The following is a 20,359-nucleotide window of genomic DNA, read 5'->3' on the forward strand; positions in this document are numbered from 1 at the left end:
CCTAGTTAATTTATTTATTTACTAACAGGTTCTGTGCCTGCTGTTTGCGGTAGGCACTTTGTTTTTTAATGAAAGGAGAGAAGGTGACACAGAAAGACAATCCCCGTCTCCCGTCATCCTCCTGCAGGTAGGGACCAGGGGCTTGAACACGGGGCTTTGCCCATGGTACCATGTACACTCTGCTGGGTAAATCTCTGCTCAGCCTTGATATCTGTATTCTGCCCCTACTAGGAAATCCACCAATGGAAAAGGAAGTTTCAAGTGATGGTGGATGAGAAGCCTATTCCTACCCCATGTACAAGGGCCCCTCACTCTGGGAGTGTGTGTCTCAGTCAAACTTCCAATTATGTGGAACGATGGGTTGGTATTCTAAGTTTATCAGCAGAGCCGCCTAAACACATAGAGATGTCTGTAGGTAGGTTTGTTTTTAGTCTAGGAACTTTCCAAGATAACTGAGATGAAAAAAAAAATTTTTTTTTTAAGTAGGGCAATAAAGGGACCAGTCAGCCCATTCAACAGTGATTTAAGTAGCTTTGGAGTTAAACATCCTGGATTTCATTTCAATTTTGATGACCATTTTGTTAATCCTGGTTAAGTCCCTAAATTTCTGTGTCTCAGCTTCCATGTTAATCAAAGTCCATGTTAATCACAGTGTGGACTCAAATGCAAACAAAGCTCCCAGAAAAATCACTTAAAAGAGGGCTTCCACATAAAAGATGAGTGCGGGCTCTTCTTATGATGTCTCCTGCCTCCTGTTACCCAGACCACATTTGACGCTGCGTGGCGTTCCTGGCTGCATCTCACCAGCTCCTAGAAGGAGCGAGGTTCTTGAAACATGTCCATAGCGGCTGACAAACCTCAGCTGAGTGTTAATGTGTCTGCTGCCCTACTGGACAGAAAGCAGAGCTGGGAGGGCTGGAGGTGGGCTCTGTGTCGCAGGTCTGCGTGCTTCCACTTACCGCTCTGACTTGGGCAACGTCTCCAAGTCTCAGCGTCTTTCCTGGTAAGATGCAGGTGATGCCAGTTCCACCCAAGACTGGCGGCGGCGGTGGCAGTGGGCACGGGGGTTCCGTGAGGGTGCACCTGGCTACTGCGGGCCACACAGGCAGGCTGCCCTTTCCCTCAGGGAAGGTGTGAGCACACAGCAGGCCCCTTCCTCCCTTCCTCCCTCCCTCCCTTCCTTCCTTCCCCATTCAGAGATGTGTGTTGTCACTCACCTGGGCAATGGGAGCCTCTTCCCTGTGGAAGCCTCCCAACTCTACAGAGATAAACACTCCATCTGCTGACTGGGTGGGTGTCACCCTGCTGGGCCCCCCAAAGGTGGAATTAGAGCCAGTCAGGGACCCTGGAGGCCAGTCTGGGGGGGGGGGGAGATGCTGGCTGGCGATAACAGGACAGAAACCCAACCCTGTGAGCAGCTGAGCGCAGCACTCACCACTCCACCCTCCTGCCAGCCACGTGTTTATCCTCATCCTGCGAATATGGAGACAAGCGGGGAAGCTGGGCCACTCTCTCCAGGGGTCCCTCTGCCCGCAAGCCTGTGGACCCCCCACTCCCCCCTTTTCCCCTCTCCCTCTCTCCCCCGCTTTCCCTCTCCTCTCTCTCCCCTCTCTCCCTCCCTCTCTCCCTCTCTCTCTCCCTCCCTCTCTCCCTCTCCTCTCTCCCTTTCCCTCTCTCTCCTTCTATCTTTCCCTCCCTCTCCTCTTTCCCTCTCTCTCTCCCTCCCTCCCTCCCTCTCTCCCTCCCCCTCTCCCCCTGCACCACTGACCTCCCCCAGTTTTCCCTTCCGCCACCGAGAGGAAGAGCAGTAAAGAAACAACAAGAGACAGGGACACCAGGGGGCGGGTGCTTCCCCCCCCCCCCCCCCGCCAGGTTCGAGCCCCGGCTCCGGCTCCTAGTGGGCGGCGACTCGGTTTCCTCGGCCGGGGGGAGGGGGCGGTGGCAATGGGTTCGGGTCCGAGGTCGGCGGGTGCACACGTGGGGGAGGGGGGGGTTGGGGAGCGCAGGCTCGCTGGCGAACACCGCTCTCTCTTGTGCAGACAATGACAAGGATAACGATAATAATAACGCTGACGTGACGCTGACGATCGTCATACGCGGTCCGGAGGGTGCACGGACCCTGCCTGCAGGACCCCCGACCCCCGACCCCCGGCCGCAGCCATACGAACCTTTCTCACTTGTTCTGGTTCCGGATCCGCAGGCACCTCCTCTTGAGCGGAGGCTCCAGGTCGTCGGGCGCGGCGCCGAGCAGGGGCGCGGCCACGATGCGGGGCGCCACGGCCGCCTTGTCTGCGGGCCTGGGCACCGGCTGGATCACGCAGCCCGCCTTGGGCAGCATGCGCAGCGCGTACGCGTGGTCCTCGTCCGCCGGGTTGTTGAGGTTCGGGTCCGACTTGTCGCCCGCCGCCGCCGCCGGGGCCTCGTCGCCCGCCAGCTTCCGGGCCGCGTCGGCGTCGCGGCGGCCGTGCGCGGCGCAGTTGTTCTCCTTGACGGACTCCAGCTCGCTCACGGCCGGCTCGTCGGGCGCGGGCGCGGGCGGCGGCGGCGGCTGCTCGGGCGGCGGCTCCGCGCTCTCGGCGCCCTCGGCGGCGGCGGCGGCGCGCGTGCCGTTCACGATGACGTTGCAGGCCGCGGCGGCCTCGGGTCCCGCGGGGGCGCCCGGGCTGGGGTCGCCGGCGGCGGGCGGGCTGCAGCGGCCGTCCCGGCAGCCTCCGCGGGTCCTGCGCTCCGCGGCGGCCGGCTCGCGCTCCGCCTGGCCGTGCGCGTGCAGCGCGCGCTGGATCACGTGGTGCAGCCGCGCGCGGTGGCCCAGCGTCAGGTCGATGACGCCGTCGGGGGGGCCGCGCGGCTCGCCGGGGCCCGGGGGGCTGGGCGCGCGCCGCGTCAGGTCCACCACGTCCCCGCCGCCGCCGCCGCCGCGGCCGCCGCCGCCGAGCCCCGCGGGCGCCAGGTGCGAGGCCTGGCCGGAGCAGCCGGGCGGCGAGTCGGAGCCCTGGGCCGGGCCCTGCTGCGAGTCCCGGGGGGACAGGGCCTTGCCCGCCGCCGCCGCCGCCGCCGCCGCCGCCGAGTCTCCGCCGCCGGCCGCGAAGCTCTCCCCGGGGCTGGAGAAGCCATCGGGGGGCTTGGCGTCGCCGGCGTGGGGGATGGGGATGGGGATGGGGATGGGCACGGGCAGGGGCACGATCACGGGGTACGGCACGAGCAGGGTGGGCGGCGGCACCAGCGGGGCGAGCGACGGCAGCCCGAAGTTCATCAGCTGCGGCACCGGCACGGGCCCGCCGGGCATCATGCTCACGGGCGGGAAGGGCAGGCTGGGCGGCGGCGGCGGCGGCGGCGGCGGCGGGGGCGGCGGGGGCAGCAGGCCCGGCGGGTTCGCGGCCAGCGTCGGGGTGCCCGGGGGGTGCATGTGGGGCGACAGCAGGGGCCGGTGCATGGGGCTGGAGGCGGGACCCAGGTTCCGGGGGCCGCCGGGCGGCGGGGGCCCGAGGCCGGGCAGCATGGCGCTGGGCAGGGGGCTGTTGGGGTTGGAGGCGTGGTGCGGCGGCCCGCGGATGAAGGGCGGGCGGATCTGCTGCAGGATCTGCTGCTCCATGAAGAGGGGCAGCGGCACCGGGCCGCGGTGGGTCATCACCATCGGGGGGCTGCGAGGCGGGACGCCCAGCGGAGGCCCGAGGCCGGCGGGCGGCTGCACGGAGACGGGGGGCAGGCTGGCGGGCTCGCCGAGGGGCAGCGCCTTGCCGGGCGCGGGCGCGGGCGCGGGCGCGGGCGCGGGGATCTTCGCGGCCGAGCAGCCGGCGGTGTCGGGCGGGGAGGCGCTGGCGGCGGCCGACGGGCCGGGGCCCTGGCTCTGGCTCTGGCTCTGGCCGGCCGCGGGCACCGGCACCGGCACCGGCACCGGGGAGGCGGCCTTGCGGCGGGCGTCCGCCAGGGGGAGGCTCCAGGAGTCGGGGGTGAGCAGCTGCACGGCCGCGCCGTCCGCCTTGCTCTCGCCGGGGGCGTGGAGGGCGCCGCACAGTCCGGCGGGGAGCGCGGCCTGCGTCTCCTTGTAGAAGATGTCCATCTTGTACTGGTTGAGACACTTGGCGCTGCAGAACTGAAGCCTCCGCTCCCCGTCCCCAAAATCCAGGTATTCTTTTGTGTGTCTTATGTGCTTACACCAGTCACACACCTACAACACAGCAATTCAGACAACAAGAGTCAAGATTAGTGAAGCGGTCGGTCAGCTCCCCGTTAAGGAGCGGGAGTTTCAGGGCGGACACAAAGGTGCGGTCAGAGATCCGCGCAGGACGACAGAGGACCCAGCGGGGGCTGCATGGCTGTGCGGAAAACTGGGAGATGTTGGGCACGTGCAAAGGATGGTACTGACTGTCGAGTGTAAAACGGGGATTCCCCAGTAAGGAAATTAAAAATAAATAAATAAATAAAAAGGTGCTGTCAAAGATCCGAGCAGGACGACAGAGGACCCAGCGGGGGCTGCATGGTTATATGGAAAATTGGGGAATGTTGTGCATGTACAAAGTATTGTATTGACTGTCGAGTGTAAAACATGGATTCTCCAATAAAGAAATTTTAAAAAGTAAACAGGTGCTGTCAAAGGCAGCCATCATTTATTTGTCAAGCAGGGCGCAGCGTCTCTAAATTCGAAAATGGCCCAGAACCATTTCTCCTGGGAACTCAGCTCTCCTGGCTTAGAAATATCAACCTTGGGAGTCAGGCGGTAGCGCAGCGGGTTAAGCGCACGTGGCGCGAAGCGCAAGGACCCGCGTAAGGATCCTGGTTCGAGCCCCCGGCTCCCCACCTGCAGGGGAGTCACTTCACAGGCAGTGAAGCAGGTCTGCAGGTGTCTGTCTTTCTCTCCCCTCTCTGTCTTTCCCTCCTCTCTCCATTTCTCTCTGTCCTATCCAACAACGAAGGACATCAATAACAATAATAGCTACAACAATAAAACAAGGGCAACAAAAGGGCATAAATAACTAAATATTTTAAAAAATAAAAAAAAGAAATATCAACCTTTCAGGGACTGGGTGGTGGTACCACGCACCCGGCTGAGCTCACACATTACAGTGCAAAAAAGGATCCAGGTTCCAGCTCCTGCTCCCCACCTGCAGGGGAAAATCTTCCTAGGCGGTGAAACAGTGCTGCTGCAGGTGTCTCTCTGTCTCTCTCCTTCTCTACCTCCCCTTTCCCTCCTGATTTCTGGCTGTCTCTACCCAATAAATAAAGATAATTTAGTGGTCCAGGAGGTGGCGCAGTGGATAAAGCACTGGACTCTCAAGCATGAGGTCCTGAGTTCAATCCGGGCAGCACATGTGCCAGAGTGACATCTGGCTCTTTCTCTGTCCTCCTATGTTTCTCATTAATAAATGGGTGAAATCTTTAAAATATATAAATGAATAAAGATAATTAAAAATTAAAAAAAAAGAAAGAAATACTAACCTTTCAGAAGAGCCAGTACCACCCCACCTCCTATTTAAAACACAGGACATTGACACAGGACATTGTGTCGTCCCCCTGTAAGCTAACTTAAAGGTGGAGTTGACAGAAATAAATAAATAAACTGCCTCTACCTGTCCCAACTATTTTTGCCTGCCAAACAAGTTCATCCTAAACAGGTCTGGAGAGAGAGATTCACCCGAAAGTTCCGTGCACTTCGAAATCCACCCCCTCCTTCAAATTCTCCTCTTGCGAAGTTGCTCCCCACTGTTGACTGCTTGCAGCGCTGCAGTTGGAAGGGGTGCGCTGTGTTAACCAATAACACAAAGCGCCGAACATCATAATGTCTGGCTTCCAAGGGGAAACTTGGAATTAGTCACAAAGTCTGTGTGAGGTTTAGCTATTCCCAACCTGTGATGTTGCAGCAAGCTAGAATTATTTTTTGAGCTGTTTGCCCACTCTCTCTCAGTAGTCGGGATTTTTGGTGACATTTCTTGGCAGGCAGTCTTATTTAACAACTTTTCAAACACCAGAGAACATTTTCCAAAAGTTGTTATGGCTCTCCCTCGCCCTCCCCCCGTCCCCACCCTTTCAGAACTACTCCTGGCAAAAGCAAGACATCACCAAATTTATTTAGAATCGGGCTGTAGAACTAATTAAAGGCTGAGAGCTTTTCCCAATTGGAAATCACTAGACATCAAAGTTCAAAAAATAGTCATTCTCGGCTTCAGAACCCATTACTTTGGAGAAATTATTGTGATTTCATTAACACATTAATTTTGCAACACCATCAGCTCTCACAGATGGTGAAGACATGATCTACAATTCAAATATGACTCTTGTTTGCACAAATGTCTTTCCTTCATATGGCATTTTAAACAAGAATTAATATGAGTAATCTTGCCATAGCTATAAACAGATAAACAGATGTCAAATTTTCAATAGTTCTTTCAGTGCCTTACTTTTTTGAGTTATTACATGCACACATTTTTTTTTTTTTTTGGTCATTTTCTCGCTGAAACTACATAGCAGTAGAGGAATTCTGAAGCACAGTGCAGTTGGGGGCTTACTAGTGTCTCTTCAATAAAATACTGGTTCCCATATTGTTCTAAATGGGACCTTGTTTTTGTTGATGTCAGAGAGTGATGTCTGTCACTCTCTTGTTGGTGCATGGTGCTGTTCTTCTTTTTTCTCTCTGATAGCATGAAGATGATAAGTTTTAACAGTGATTGGTCATATAAACAACGCAAAGACAACAGATGCTGGGCATTTGATTACTCATCTCATCTGACTCTCGGCTTTCCTCGACTGCAAACGTGGCGGCATGCTTACGTACAGCTGTGGGTGCACACGCCTGCAGCGGATGCGAGTCTTTCTGTATAATTCCACTTTTCCCTCCTCACTTGTTTTTAGCTGGAGTTTACAGGTAGCGTGCCCTGGCCGTGTGACATTGGATGACACATACTAATGGCATGGGCTTGTTTGGTCTTCTAGCGAATCGCCCTTTCAAGACACTTGTTGCAACGCAAACAATTTCAATGCTCACATACTCCTATTCTTTGCTGCCATGTTTCAGGTTTCTCCAAAATGACTTTTTTTTTTTTTAAATCATAGTTGAGATGTCAGAGTTGGGACAAATCATAGCTGAGATAAACAGATCCAGAATTGGCCTCTGATGAAAAGAGACACACAGATGAATTCATCCAGTCCTCAAATTTCTCATTCAGAGAAAGGGCAGGGCAGGGAGACAGCATATTCGTTCCACAAAAGACTCTGATGGGGAGAGTCAGGCGGTAGCGCAGCGGGTTAAGAGCACGTGGCGCAAAGCACAAGGACTGCCGTAAGGATCCCGGTTCCAGCCCCCGGCTCCCCACCTGCAGGGGAGTCGCTTCACAGGCGGTGAAGCAGGTCTGCAGGTGTCTGTCTTTCTCTCCCCCTCTCTGTCTTCCCCTCCTCTCTCCATTTCTCTCTGTCCTACCTAACAACGACATCAATAACAACAACAACTACAACAACAATGAAAAACAACAAGGGCAACAAAAAGGAAAATAAATAAATATTAAAAAAAAAAAAAGACTGATGCCTGTAGCTCCGGGTTCAAGCTCCTTATGCACCACCATAAGGCAGAGCTGAACAGCACTGTAGTGTCTCTGTCTCTCTATGCCTCTGTCTCTCAAGATATTTTTAAGAAAAGGAAAAGGCTAAACTAGTAGTGAAGACTTGATACATACAAGTTATTATTTTAAAAAAACCTGAACATTTTAATGAAACTAATATATGACCATTAACATTCAGACTTCAATGCAAAGCAAAGCAAACTGATTCTGTCTCAGTATTAGGCGCTCACAGAAACTCTAGAATGCAGATGTATAGGATCGCAGTAAGGGAGCAAGCATAGCTTTGTAATCATGAACTTAAAGACATTATCCATGAACTAAACTAATTAAAATAATACACCCAATATGCTGGCATGTCTCCTTTGGATCTTATTTTTTAGCCATAAGGAGGAAGAGTTTTCTGAAATCCTTAATTGGTTTGTAAATTGCCAGATTGAATTATTTGCCTCCAGAGGATTCCTCCGTTTCCTTAAGCTAAATAAATATTTTCCAGTGGAGTCAAGAAATTAATCTAAATATGACTTAACTGCTCACCCTTTGTGCCCTTCACTTCCAGTGACTTGTTGTTGAATAAGCAGTGTTCACAGATCTACCCTGAGGATACAACGAGAATTCACCATATTCCATCTACTTCTGCATAAAAAGAATCAGACATCAAAGTTCCGTGCAAGGTTCCATTTCATGGGGCCCAGCCGTGGCACACCTGGCTAAGTGCACACATTACAGTGTTCAAGGACCCAGGTTCAAGCCCCTGGTCCCCACCTGCAGGGGGGAAGCTTCACAAAGGTCAAGCAGGGCTGCAGGTGTCTCTCTGTCTCTCTCCCTCTCTGGCTCCCCCGTCCCTCTCAATATCTCGCTTGTTTCTATCCAATAATAAATAAAAATTTTAAAAGTTCTATTTCATCACATAAATCTAGTGAAAACAAAGGCCTAATGGTTAGCCACTAGATTTTCTGCAACATTTCAAAGTGTTTAGGTAGTAGGGTAACAATTTATGGCTGTCCTGTTTTGGGTAATAGGAGTGTAAATGTGTGTATCTTCCCGCCCTGTTCTATTCTATTTCAGTTCAGAAGACTGATCTGAAAATACAGAGCAGCAATCTTTCTGAAGAAGCAAAAAAAAAAAAAAAAAAACTATTAAAGAAAAAAAAAAGCAGTCCTGAAGAAGAAATATAATGAATCAAGCTTGTCTTACAGGACGCATCATTTCAGATGAGGTCAATGGATTTATGGCGCAAATGGCTATACCGTGTGAGACGAGCAATCCCATTACTCACTCCCCATCTAGCTAATGACACACTTCTAGTAATTAAAGATGTCATCAGAAGAGCCCGAGCTGATTACTGAAGATGTTGTAGTGAGGTGAAAATATATATGGCATACTCCTCTTTAATAAAATAACACTTGCATATCCATGAGACACACAACATGTGCTTCATAAACTAAGGTTTTCTGCGTTGTGGTGTTATGGGGTATTCTTCCCATCTCTCTACACAGATGGCTTTATTATTTTTATTTTTTTACTTTTTTGGGACATTATGTTTTTCCTCATTATGCCAAAAAAGTACCAGAACCTCTTTAGATTCTTTAAAAGATAAGGCTTAAGGAGTGCAGAGCTCAACTCAATGGGCTCTGCGTTGGTTTCCACCCAATTCCACTCCAGCTTTGTTTCTGTTGGAATCTGGCCTCTTTGGTTCCACCTCTCTCCCTAACAGGTCCCAGATTGGACAGATCCGAGGCTGAAGCTGTTTAACGATGGCAATCTGGGGGCCGAACAATCAGCTAATGTGATGCCATTGAGTGAGACAGCTGAAATGCTTTGACTCACAAATACATAATGTACCACCAGGAAGACAGAGATCACAGAAGAGATAAACAAATGTGTATTCCATTCAACCCTAGAACAGCCGTCCTCAAAAAGATTCAATTTACCTTCCTGGGATGTGTCCAATTCTAAACAACAGAATGAACATTTCCTTCAGTCCATTTAGAGTATTTATATTTTGGTGGCTGTCTGCCAGGGTAGTACTTACCAGCTCAGTGGCCTGATGGCTTCACTCCTTTCCTGTGAAGTAAATGTGTGGTACCCTACACCACTACACCGCTCAAAAGACACTGCCTCAGCAGAAATATCACTTGCTCTTTATATAAGAAAACTGAAAGGCAGGACTTCTGGTTCCTATAACTCTTTCCCTCTTGAATTTCCCCAAAAAATAAAGCTTTGCATGTTGGCAACCGAGCTTTTATTTTGACAGAAATGTCCAAAGTCAAAGCCAAGGCATGCCACGAGGCTACTTGCATGGGTAAATATATATATTCTGCTGGTTTTGAGAGATGATGGGGGCGAGTGGGGCAGGGAATAGGGCTCCTAATTAACACATTGATCAGCCGTCAGCTGTGGGGGGGATTCATCCTTTAATGGAACCCACCATGGCCCTCTGAGTGGGAATCTGGTATTGAGCAATATTTAATGAAGTAACCACTTTGCTGAAGCCTTCTTAATCTGCTCAAAAATATTTGCAGCAGTGGAATAATAAAATATATATAAGAAGTCCCTCCACGGCTCCCCACCTGCAGGGGAGTCACTTCACAGGCGGTGAAGCAGGTCTGCAGGTGTCTATCTTTCTCTCCTCCTCTCTGTCTTCCCCTCCTCTCTCCATTTCTCTCTGTCCTATCCAACAACGACAACAACAATAATAACTACAACAATAAAACAACAAGGGCAAAAAAAGGGAATAAATAAATAAAATAAATATTAAAAAAAAAAAAGAAGTCCCTCCAAAGGCATCAACAATGCAGAAATAAAGGGAGAGAAAAGGAAATAAAAGAAAAGAAAAAATGACGTCTTCGCATGCTAGCACGCAGGCAATAGCTCAGAAGGGCAGCTTTCCTAAACAAAACTGTACCTTGCCATGAGTTTGGTTCTCTAAATCTTGGGCTAGTATACTGTATTGATCTTGAAATCCAGGTCAACTAAAAAACTAACATGAGCACACCTGAGAGTGAAGCAAAGGATGATGGAGACACGGGCAGAGGCGAGAAGTGTTTTGAAGGGCTTAGGGGTCTGCTTGACCTGGGGATAGACAGACACCTCAGGGTATCAGTTGAGGCTGTCAGACTGCCCCCTGAGTACTGGATTCCACTACAACTCAGAGTCTCATGATTCTAGTATCTTTTGGGGGTTCTGACACTGCCTCCTCCTGGACCCTAGTTTGGTGCACTAGGACGGCAAAGAATGCTATGGGAATTGCATGAGGTTTAGAAGCTGAAGGTGTGGGTTTGCATCTGAGCTCCATTACCTACTAGCCTTGCAACATGCAGGACAATGTCAGCTTTTTCCTTCCTTCGTCTGTGAAACGGAGCAGCGACAGACAGAGCTGTGAGTCTAAGCTTACTGTACATAGTGGCCAGGTTTTCATTTCCTAGCCCCCTGCTCCTTACTCCCTTGTGATCGCTGATGCGCCAGGAATATTTCATTTGCTTAAGTTCATTTTAACTTGATGGAAGGAGGCCTCTGTGGCACTGTGAGGAGGGAGAGAGAAACTTTCACCCATGGCTTTCCTATTAGCATGGGGGTGGGGGGAGGAGACTGGATCAAGTGGGGGCATGTTTCTCACTGGGAACATTCATGCTGGACTTCATCGGTGCCAGCCCCGTGCCCTGCCTTCTAGGAGATTCTGCCCAGGGGCAATAGAGGGGCTGTCTATTACGAGGAAAAGGAACAGTCCTGGCTGCTCACCATCCTGAGAAGGCTCTGTTCAATTCCTGCAGAGGCCTCTTCTTTTTCCCAAGCCAGTCATCCTCTGATTCAGGTAAAAGCTTGATCAAGCAGCACAGCTTGGAAATGAGTGCTAGATCCAGTACAGTGAATTCCTCTTAGACTCAACTGCTGTTTAAACAGTAGAAGCTATGAATTGTGCTATTCAGGGTTTATTAAAAAAAAAAAAAACAGAGCTGAATATGGGTGTTGGCAGGTTGATCCGTACCCCCAGCCTGTTTCTGTCTTTCCCTAGTGGGGCAGGGCTCTGGAGAGGTGGGTTCCAGGACACACTGGTGAGGTCATCTGCCCAGCAGAGAAGCAATTATAGAAGCCAGACCTTCCACCTTCTATACCCCATAAAGATCTTCAGTCCACATTCCTAGAGGGATAAAAAATAGGAAAGCCTTCAAAGGAGGGGATGGGATGCAGAACTCTGGTGGTGGAAATTGTGTGGAATTGTATCCCTCTTATCCAACGGACCTGTCGATCATAATTATATAATAAAAAACCAGCTGATGAACAATCTAATTGGCTCATTTACTGCACAATGGAACTGTTTTCAGGAAGTCGTGTGTGTGTGTGTGTGTGTGTGTGTGTGTGTGTGTGTGTGTGTGTAAGAGCCCAGTAGGGGGGTAGGGGAAAGAGGTACCAATGTTTGATGGAGGTCAAGATTACCATTCTACTTTGCTTGCAAAGTTGGATTAGAGAGTGATGGAAGAAGGAGAAGAAGGTGATGGTGATGGAGGAGAAAGAGAAGGAGGAGCATGAGGAGGAGGAGGAAGGAAGGAGAAGGAGGATATCCTTTCAGGAGCCAGGTAGTGGCACACCTAGTTAAGCACACACATTACAGTGTGCAAGGACCCAGGTTCAAGCCCCTGGTCCCCTCCTGCAGGGGGAAAACTTCATGAGTGGTGAAGCTGAGCTGCAGGTATCTGTCTCTCTCTCTCTATCTTCCCCACTCCTCTCAATTTCTCTGTCTCTATCCAATAATACAAATAAAAAAATTTAACTGACAAAAAAGGGAGTCGGGCTGTAGCACAGCGGGTTAAGTGCAGGTGGCGCAAAGTGCAAGGACCAGTGTAAGGACCCCGGTTCGAGCCCTCGGTTGCCCACCTGCAGAGTAGTCACTTCACAAGCGGTGAAGCAGGTCTGCAAGTGTCTCTCTTTCTCTTCCCCTCTCTGTCTTCCCCTCCTCTCTCCATTTCTCTCGTCCTATCCAACAACGACGACAACAATAAAACAACAAGGGCAACAAAAAGGGAATAAATAAATAAATAATTTTTTTTTAAAAAAGAAGTGACAAAAAAAGAAAGATATCTTCTCTACCACAAAACCGCAAAGTCATAAAGAAATCTTGAGAAGGGTTTGTAAACAGCACAGACCATTGATGGACTACTATTTTTACTTTTTATTTAAATCTGATTCATGTAGGAACCTTCATCTGATCTATATTCTAGCATGACAATGTTTGCTATGTTAGTTCACTTGTTGTCAGGGTCTTATTTGATTTTTTGCTTTGCTTTATAGTTCTCCGTACTGTAACCACTCGTCTTTCCACTCTCTTCAGATAAGCTTTGGAACTCAAGGAGATGCTGATCATCACCTTTCTCAGAATTTTAAAATTTCATTGGGAAAAAAAATGCCTTGTAGGAATTTTACACCATGATTCAGTTTCTACTTCAAAGTCTTGACCCAGGTTGCCAAGGCGGGTCCTCTCTCTCTCTTACACATGCCAGGAATACTACAGGGCAGAGTGAAGGCAGACTTGGTTTTCAGAACCTCAGTGAACATCAACAAATGCGTCATTCCTGAGCCAAGACCATTTCTAGAGCCAAAGTAAGAGCTACAGTCCTGCCCTATATAAGATGACTGACTATTGGTCCATCCTCATATCCAAACACATGATTTCAAAGGGAATCTTCCCCTTTGGTCTGATATATCAGATTGCCTAGGAACAGTAATAGGTACCAGGTGGTGGCGCACCTAGCTGAGCACACATGTTACAATGCACAAGGACCTGGGTTCAAGTCCCCAGTCTTTACCTGCAGGGGGAAAGCTTTGTAAGTGGTGAAGCAGTACTGCAGGTATCTCTCTGTCTCTTTCCCTCTCTACCTCCCCCTTCCTCTCAATTTTTATCTGGCTTTATTCAATAAATAAATAAAGGTAATTTTAAAAATTAAAAAAAAGAACAGTAGTATATCATCACAAAACCCTCTGCTTAGTTGTGGTATAAATCCACAATGGAATACTACTCAGCTATTAAAAATGGTGACCACCGTTTTCAGCCCATATGGATGGAGCTTGAGGAAATCATGTTAAGTGAAAGAAGTCAGAAACAGAAGGATGAATATGGGATGATCTCACTCTCAGGCAGAAGCTGAAAAACAAGATCAGAAGAGAAAACACAAGTAGAACCTGAACTGGAGTTGGAGTATTGCACAAAAGTAAAAGACTCTGGGGTGGGTGGGTGGGTGGGGAGAATACAGGTCCAAAAAGGATGACAGAGGACCTAGTGGGGGTTGTATTGTTCTGTGGAAAACTGAGAAATGTTATGGATGTACAAACTATTGTATTTACTGTCGAATGTAAAACAATCCCCCAATAAAGAAATAAAAAAAATACTCTCTGCGTTATTTAGGCAGGATAAATATAATTACATATTTTTTTCATATTTATTTATTTATTTTCCCTTTTGTTGCCCTTGTTGTTTTATTGTTGTTGTAGTTAGTATTGTTATTGATGTCATCGTTGTTAGATAGGACAGAGAAAAATAAAGAGAGGAGGGGAAGACAGAGAGGGGGAGAGGAAGACAGACACCTGCAGACCTGCTTCACCGCCTGTGAAGCGACTCTCCTGCAGGTGAGGAGCCGGGGGCTCAAACTGGGATCCTTACGCTGGTCCTTGTGCTTCGCACCATGTGCGCTTAACCTGCTGTGCTACTGCCCGACTCCCAATTACATCTTTTAACACAAGCCATCCAGATGGACCCTGAAAAATTAAAACACCAAAAAAAAAAAAAAAAAATCTGGTTTACTTGGTGCTGAAGTTCTGCCTCTCTGTTCTCCAGCTATTGGTGCTCTTAAAAACACAGAAACAGTCTAACAGATCCCAAAGTAACCCTTTTTCACTTAAAAGAAACCTCAGGGACCATCTAGTCCGCCCTTCCAGCCTCCAGCTCTTGGTAGAGCCAGGCACTTAATCACTCAGCACCTCGGGCTCTCAGCTGTAAAATGCCCTCAGCAATAGTGGCAGCCCTTCCTGGGAACAAGCGCTCCAAGGGCAGAGCCAGGAACTGCAGACTGGAAAATGTGTCACAGAAAAACCCTCTAGAAAGAGAGGTGTTCTACCTTCTTTTCCATTGTCCTGCTGCCTGCCAAGCCTGCGCACTCCGTTTCCTCTCCTTTTTATCAACTCCACGCGGTGTAACTATGGCCTCCTCAGAAACCGATACAGTCACTCCTGTGTGAGCATTTCCCCAGGCTTGCTAGGAACAGGGGACGTGACTTCAGTATGAGGAGCCCTGTCCACATGCAGCGTAGAGTCTGCAACAGGCAACAGTGCCTGCACATTTTGGCCTAGTCTTTATTTTACCATCTTCAAACTGACACTCAAGCGACAACATTTTTTTTTGCCTCCAGGGTTATTGCTGGGGCTCGGTGCCTGCACCATGAATCCACTGCTCCTGGAAGCTATTTCCCCCCTTTTGTTGCCCTTGTTGTTTTATCTTTGTTGTGGTTATTGTTATTGTTATTGATGTTGTTGTTGGATAGGACAGAGAGAAATGGAGAGAGGAGGGGAAGACAGAGAAGGGGAAAGGTAGACACCTGCAGACCTGCTTCACCACCTGTGAAGCAACACCCCTGCTGGTGGGGAGTCAGGGGCTCGAACCGGGATCCTTATGCTGGTCCTTGCGCTTTGCACTATGTGCACTTAACCCGCTGCACTACCACTTGACCCCCAAGAGACAACATATTTTATTTGTTACGTTTTTGTGGGTTCAAAACTAAGACTAGAGAAGCTGAGTTGAGGGCACACCTGGTTGAGGGCACATGTTACAGTGCACAAGGACCCAGGTTCAATCTCCCCGGTTCCCACCTGCAGGAGGAAAGCTTTGCAAGTGGTGAAGCAGGGCTGCAGGTGTCTCTCTGTCTCTCTTCCTCTCTATCTCCCCTTTCCCTCTCAATTTCTGGCTGCCTCTATCCAATTAATCAATAAAGATAATTTTAAAAAATTTAAAAAAACTAAGACTAGAACTGTTCAAGAAGGCACTATTGGACTATAGGTGGGTACAGGAAAGATCCAGTACCTACCCTCACAGTCTGTGCGTGTGTGTGTGTGTGTGTGTGTGTTGCCAGAGATCATGCCCCAGCCTGCCTGCATTTTACTGCTGACCCACCTCCTGGCCCCATTTTCTATCTTACGTTTTTATGAAGGAGAGAAAAGAAAAGGAGTTAGAGAGAAAAAGGAAGAAGAAGCAGGGGAGATTCCGAAGTATTACTCTACCATCCATGGAGTTCCACTTACCCCTGTTCTCATGTGGTGCCAGGGATAAAACCCAGGGCCGTACACATGGAAGGTATTTGTTCTACCAGAGGAGAATTCTGCCCACACTTCTCCACCAGCAAGACCCTCGGTTCCTTCCATGCCACATCGGATTAGTTGCAAAGGTTAAACGTTCAGCTAACAGTCTGTCACTAGAACACACTCATGATTTTACTCTCACCATCAGATACCCTTCTCTTTCAACCAGATTCTGTGACTGCCATTTTCCAACTGTACAACTGAAGCCTTTCTTCCCAGATGTGTATTTATCTTGCTCATTGTGATCCTTTTGTTTTCAAAATGTTTATCTGAACCTCTTTTCAAATGTGTCTTGGATTCCATGCATCATTACTCTGTTTTCTAAACGTATACTTATTTGAAGTTTCATCATTTTTGATTAGAGAAGAACCCCCTCTGCCTGAAAAGTGGCAGGGAGTCACTGGTGGATTACCGGAAACTCATCAAATGGTTATGTCCAGTTTGTGTGGGGCTGGGAGAAAGTTCACACAGTAGAGTGCACACTTCTCCAAGTCCAAGTGTGAGGACCTCCAGTTATCACATGGGAACACCGTGCAAAAGGGGGGAGCTTTATGAACGGTGGAGCAGTTTGTCCCCTTTTCTCGCTACTCCTCTCTTTTTAGCTTTCTGTCACTTTCTGTCTACAAAAGAGCATACCAGAGTCCAGAAGTGGTAGAATCATGCAGACCTGGAAATCTTGGTGGGGGGGGGGGTGTGTGGTCTTTCCTCAGCTACTATTTCTGGCCACTCATTCCATTTCTTTCTTCATGCACACTTTCTGGAAAGTGGCAAAAAAAAAAAAATCCTATTTCGAAGCACACGGCTTTAGTTCTACAGTTGAGATGATTGGCTATCAGTGATGGGCGGGACTTTGGGGGAGGCTTACTGTTCTTGTTTATGATGCCTGAAGCGGTCCTTTTGTTCCTCAGGCTCTTAAGTGAGTCTGCCTCACAATCTCCTCACCTATTAGGTTGTATCTTGGCACAGGTGACAGGAAGAGAAGCACCAAGGCTTTGTGTGTGCAGGTGGTCCAGGCCAAGGGCACTGCGGGACAGATGAATGGGGGCCCCCTCTGGTAATTCTGCCCCTCAGCTCACCCTCTGGCTGCCTCTCAAAGGCTCAAAGCTGCTCCCATCTAATATGCGTGACTACTTTTGCTTGGAATCTGCAGACCCCTGGCTACAGGTTTTATACAGTGCCTCGTTCAATCCAGCTCCAGCTGTCTCTTCTACGTCTCTCTAGCTCCTGGGTCTAAGAGTGATGGCTTCTACCTGCAGGTGCTCACGGTCACCCCACTTTAGCCCCAGTGTCCATCTCTGCTCAGACTTCGCATCTCTTCCAGAAACTCCATGGAAAGTCATAACTTTTACGGCAATGCCTACTGGAAGCCCCAAAGTGAGGCCATGGTAGCATATTATACTGGTTACAAAAATCAGCACTATTTAAGCACTAGTAACTATGCTGAGCCTGTGACACAAATTACCTTCTTTAGCCTCCACAAGTGCCTTATAATGGAGATAACTGGAGTTGAGGTAGCTTATATACCCAAGGATCACCTACATAGATAAAAAGGCAGCTTAGTCTAACTAAGAGGTGTCTGGTTGTAAAATCCAGATGTCCTCGCTCTCTCAAGGACTTTCTGCCATTTGCATTATGGCTACAGGTTCAACCTCCTGCACCACCATAAGCCAGAGCTGAGCAGTAAGAAGTGTTCCTGATAAAGACCTGTATTTCTTCCTATCTTTCTTCTTTCCATCCTTCCTCCCTCCCTCCTCTCTTTCTTTTCTCGGGAAACAAAGGCCTCATACTTTATTAAAAAATATCCTTTGATCAATGGGAGTAAAAGGGAGTAAATCTCCCTTACATAAGGCCTCACATTTAAAAATCAATACTCCCCAGTTCCGTGTCTCAGCGGATGGCTTCCGCTTGGGAAGCAGTGCGGTTTGCTGAGGAAAATGGCAGCCTAGCAATCCCCAGAAAACCCACAGCCTGCCACCCTGCAGCGTTGGGTCTTCATTTCTTTGTCTTTCTTTTAAGAGTTTTGTTTATTAAAAAGGAGGAGGAGAGAGAGAAAAAGCCAGGCATCACTCTGGTACATGCGCTGCTGAGGATCGAACTCAGGACCTCATGCTTGAGAGTCCAGTGCTTTATCCACTGTGCCACTTCCCAGACCACACTGGGTCTTCATTCTGTGTCTCTGGGTCCACTGCCTAACTTCATGGTCTGGTGGGAGAATTCGACAACTAATGCAAATGGATGTGTTCTAAAACCATGTAGCGTGTCACATAAACACACACCTATCTTATGCTTATACATGGACCTTAATGACATTCAGACATTTAAAAAAAAAAATCAGAACCAACTCTTACTTTTTGCTACTCTTTACCAGCTCTACTCTTACTTAACCATTATTCTTCCATTAAATCTGTTCTAAAAACAAAGAGAAAAATCACCACTATGAATTTTCCTATGACGTCAACTTCAGAGTTCAAAGGGCACCACAAAAATAAAACCCAGAAACCCAAATCAGCAAGTCACTGGACCCCCCCAACCCCTCAATTCTCTAAGTGTTTCCAATGGCTTGTGGCGTGTGTGACAGCAACGTAATTGCAATAATGAGGAGGTTTGTGGGCCGGGTCGTGGTCTTCAGCTCACTGTGGATGTTTTAGCCTTAGGCTCAGCTCCAGGCCAGCACCAGTCACCCAGCCCAGAGTCTCCAACAAAATCCCTTATGCTCAGTCACACACAAATGTGACATTTTATGGCATCTGGTGCACAAAGCTGCAAATTCAAACAGTCCAAAGTTCTGACTCTCAGAGTTGTGGGGAAATAAATGAATTAGGATGCCTATTGTTCAGTCTTTGGTAGTAATTAAAACCTGCCCGCTCAGTGACAGTTTCCTTGGGATCTGGCATGCTTGTGACCCCACAGCCTGCACCCTGGCTCCTTTGTCTTTGAAAAGCTTCCTGGATGTTCCTGATTCTCCTCCTTCTTTATTTTGTGGATTCAGTCTCCCTGCTGTGCTAACTCCCCAGTTGAGAGCCAACACCCTACTGACACTGAATTCTCCACTGAGCATTCCTCTTACAACTTCATCTTTGCCACAAATCCTGGATGAGTCCAACCCCAGCACCCCATCCAGAATGAGTATCTGGCATGGTGTGACCTGCTAGGTAGCATAAAGGAAAATGGCCTGGAACAAAGATACACATTTGGATACATCTACACACACCTACCATTTACATAACTCCCTTCTTCCTATAAATTCAAGTGGCTCAGACAGACACCTGCTACTATCACAGTGAGTTCAGTCACTCTCACGATAACAGACAAAGAGACAAGCAGCCAGATCTCATACTCTGTTTTAGAGGTAAGTAAAAATAAATAAATAAATTATACCACTCCAGGAACTTGTCCTCACTATAAAACAGCAAAGGCAGGGACTGCCGTACTCTTAAGGGAGGCTGGGCCATCCTACCCTGCCACTGGATGAAAACTGGTTTTGAAATGAGTGCAGCCTAGAATGTTCCCAGCTCTGACCATGGACTGTGAGCGCAGACTGACAGGGACTCAACAGCAACACAGGTTTGTGTGTTAAATATACATACGGCCCACCTGAGTCAGGTGGAAGTCATGTCCAGCAGAGAAGCAATTACAGACGCCAGAACTCCCACTGTTTGCACCCCAAAAACAATTCTGGTCCATACTCCCAGTGGCAAAGAAATGATGGGAAGAAGATGACCAGAGGGGTCTGAACTCCATCTCCATCAGGACCCCAAGAGAAGAGAGGAAAAAGGGAAGACATTTGGATGTAGTAATAGGTATAGGTGTGACCTGGAAAGGAAGAGAAGATGGGACCGAGGGGAAAAAATGGGCAAATCTAGACAAATATAGACAGAGAGTTGTAGAAATAATAGTTAAGCCATATCTGCAACCTTAGGAGAGCTATTGTAACTTCCAATGAAGGGAATGGGGACACAGAACTCTGGTGGTGGGAACAGTGCGGAATTATACCCTTGTTATCTTGTAATTTTGTAAATCAATATTAAGTCACTAATATCATTTAAAAAATCAAAAGCCTGGTTAAAAAAAGTCTTATGAACAAAACCCTGTGTAACCAACTATGTAAATCTTTGGTTTTCTCTAAAAGTGAAATAGGGGTGCTTACTCCACTTGACCTGTTGTGCCCTGCTCTCTTGGCTCCTGGGTGAAAAGAGAAATATGACAGAGCTGCCTGATATGAACAGGTAACAGGTAACAGGGCTCAGGACTAACAATACAGAAGCAAGCAAATCTGAGGGATACGCCTAAATCTGGGAGGTTAGGCCTCTCTTCCAGTGCTTTGTCTGTAAGAGTGAAATACAAAGCATTATCAGATAGCTTCTGCTATAGTAAGGCATGCCCTTGATGGGGGAGGCATAGCAGATAAAGGACTAACTACTTTGCATCTGAACACAATTCATTACTGTGGGCCATAACCATAGACCTGT

General features: G+C 48.7%; 1 protein-coding gene across 3 annotated transcripts in view; it reads right to left on the reverse strand.

The window, feature by feature from the left end:
- The window catches only part of SOBP (sine oculis binding protein homolog), a 255,276-nt gene that overhangs the window by 48,478 nt on the left and 186,439 nt on the right, over positions 1-20,359 (reverse strand). For all 3 annotated transcript variants that reach the window (XM_060190676.1, XM_060190677.1, XM_060190675.1), the window contains one exon: positions 2,169-4,168. In XM_060190676.1, coding sequence (XP_060046659.1) covers positions 2,174-4,168 — 1,995 coding nt within the window. In that variant the 3' untranslated portion in view covers positions 2,169-2,173. The remainder of the gene's footprint in view (positions 1-2,168; positions 4,169-20,359) is intronic.

Source organism: Erinaceus europaeus, chromosome 4 (genome assembly GCF_950295315.1).
Source record: "Erinaceus europaeus chromosome 4, mEriEur2.1, whole genome shotgun sequence".
In the NCBI taxonomy this organism is placed as follows: Eukaryota; Metazoa; Chordata; class Mammalia; order Eulipotyphla; family Erinaceidae; genus Erinaceus; species Erinaceus europaeus.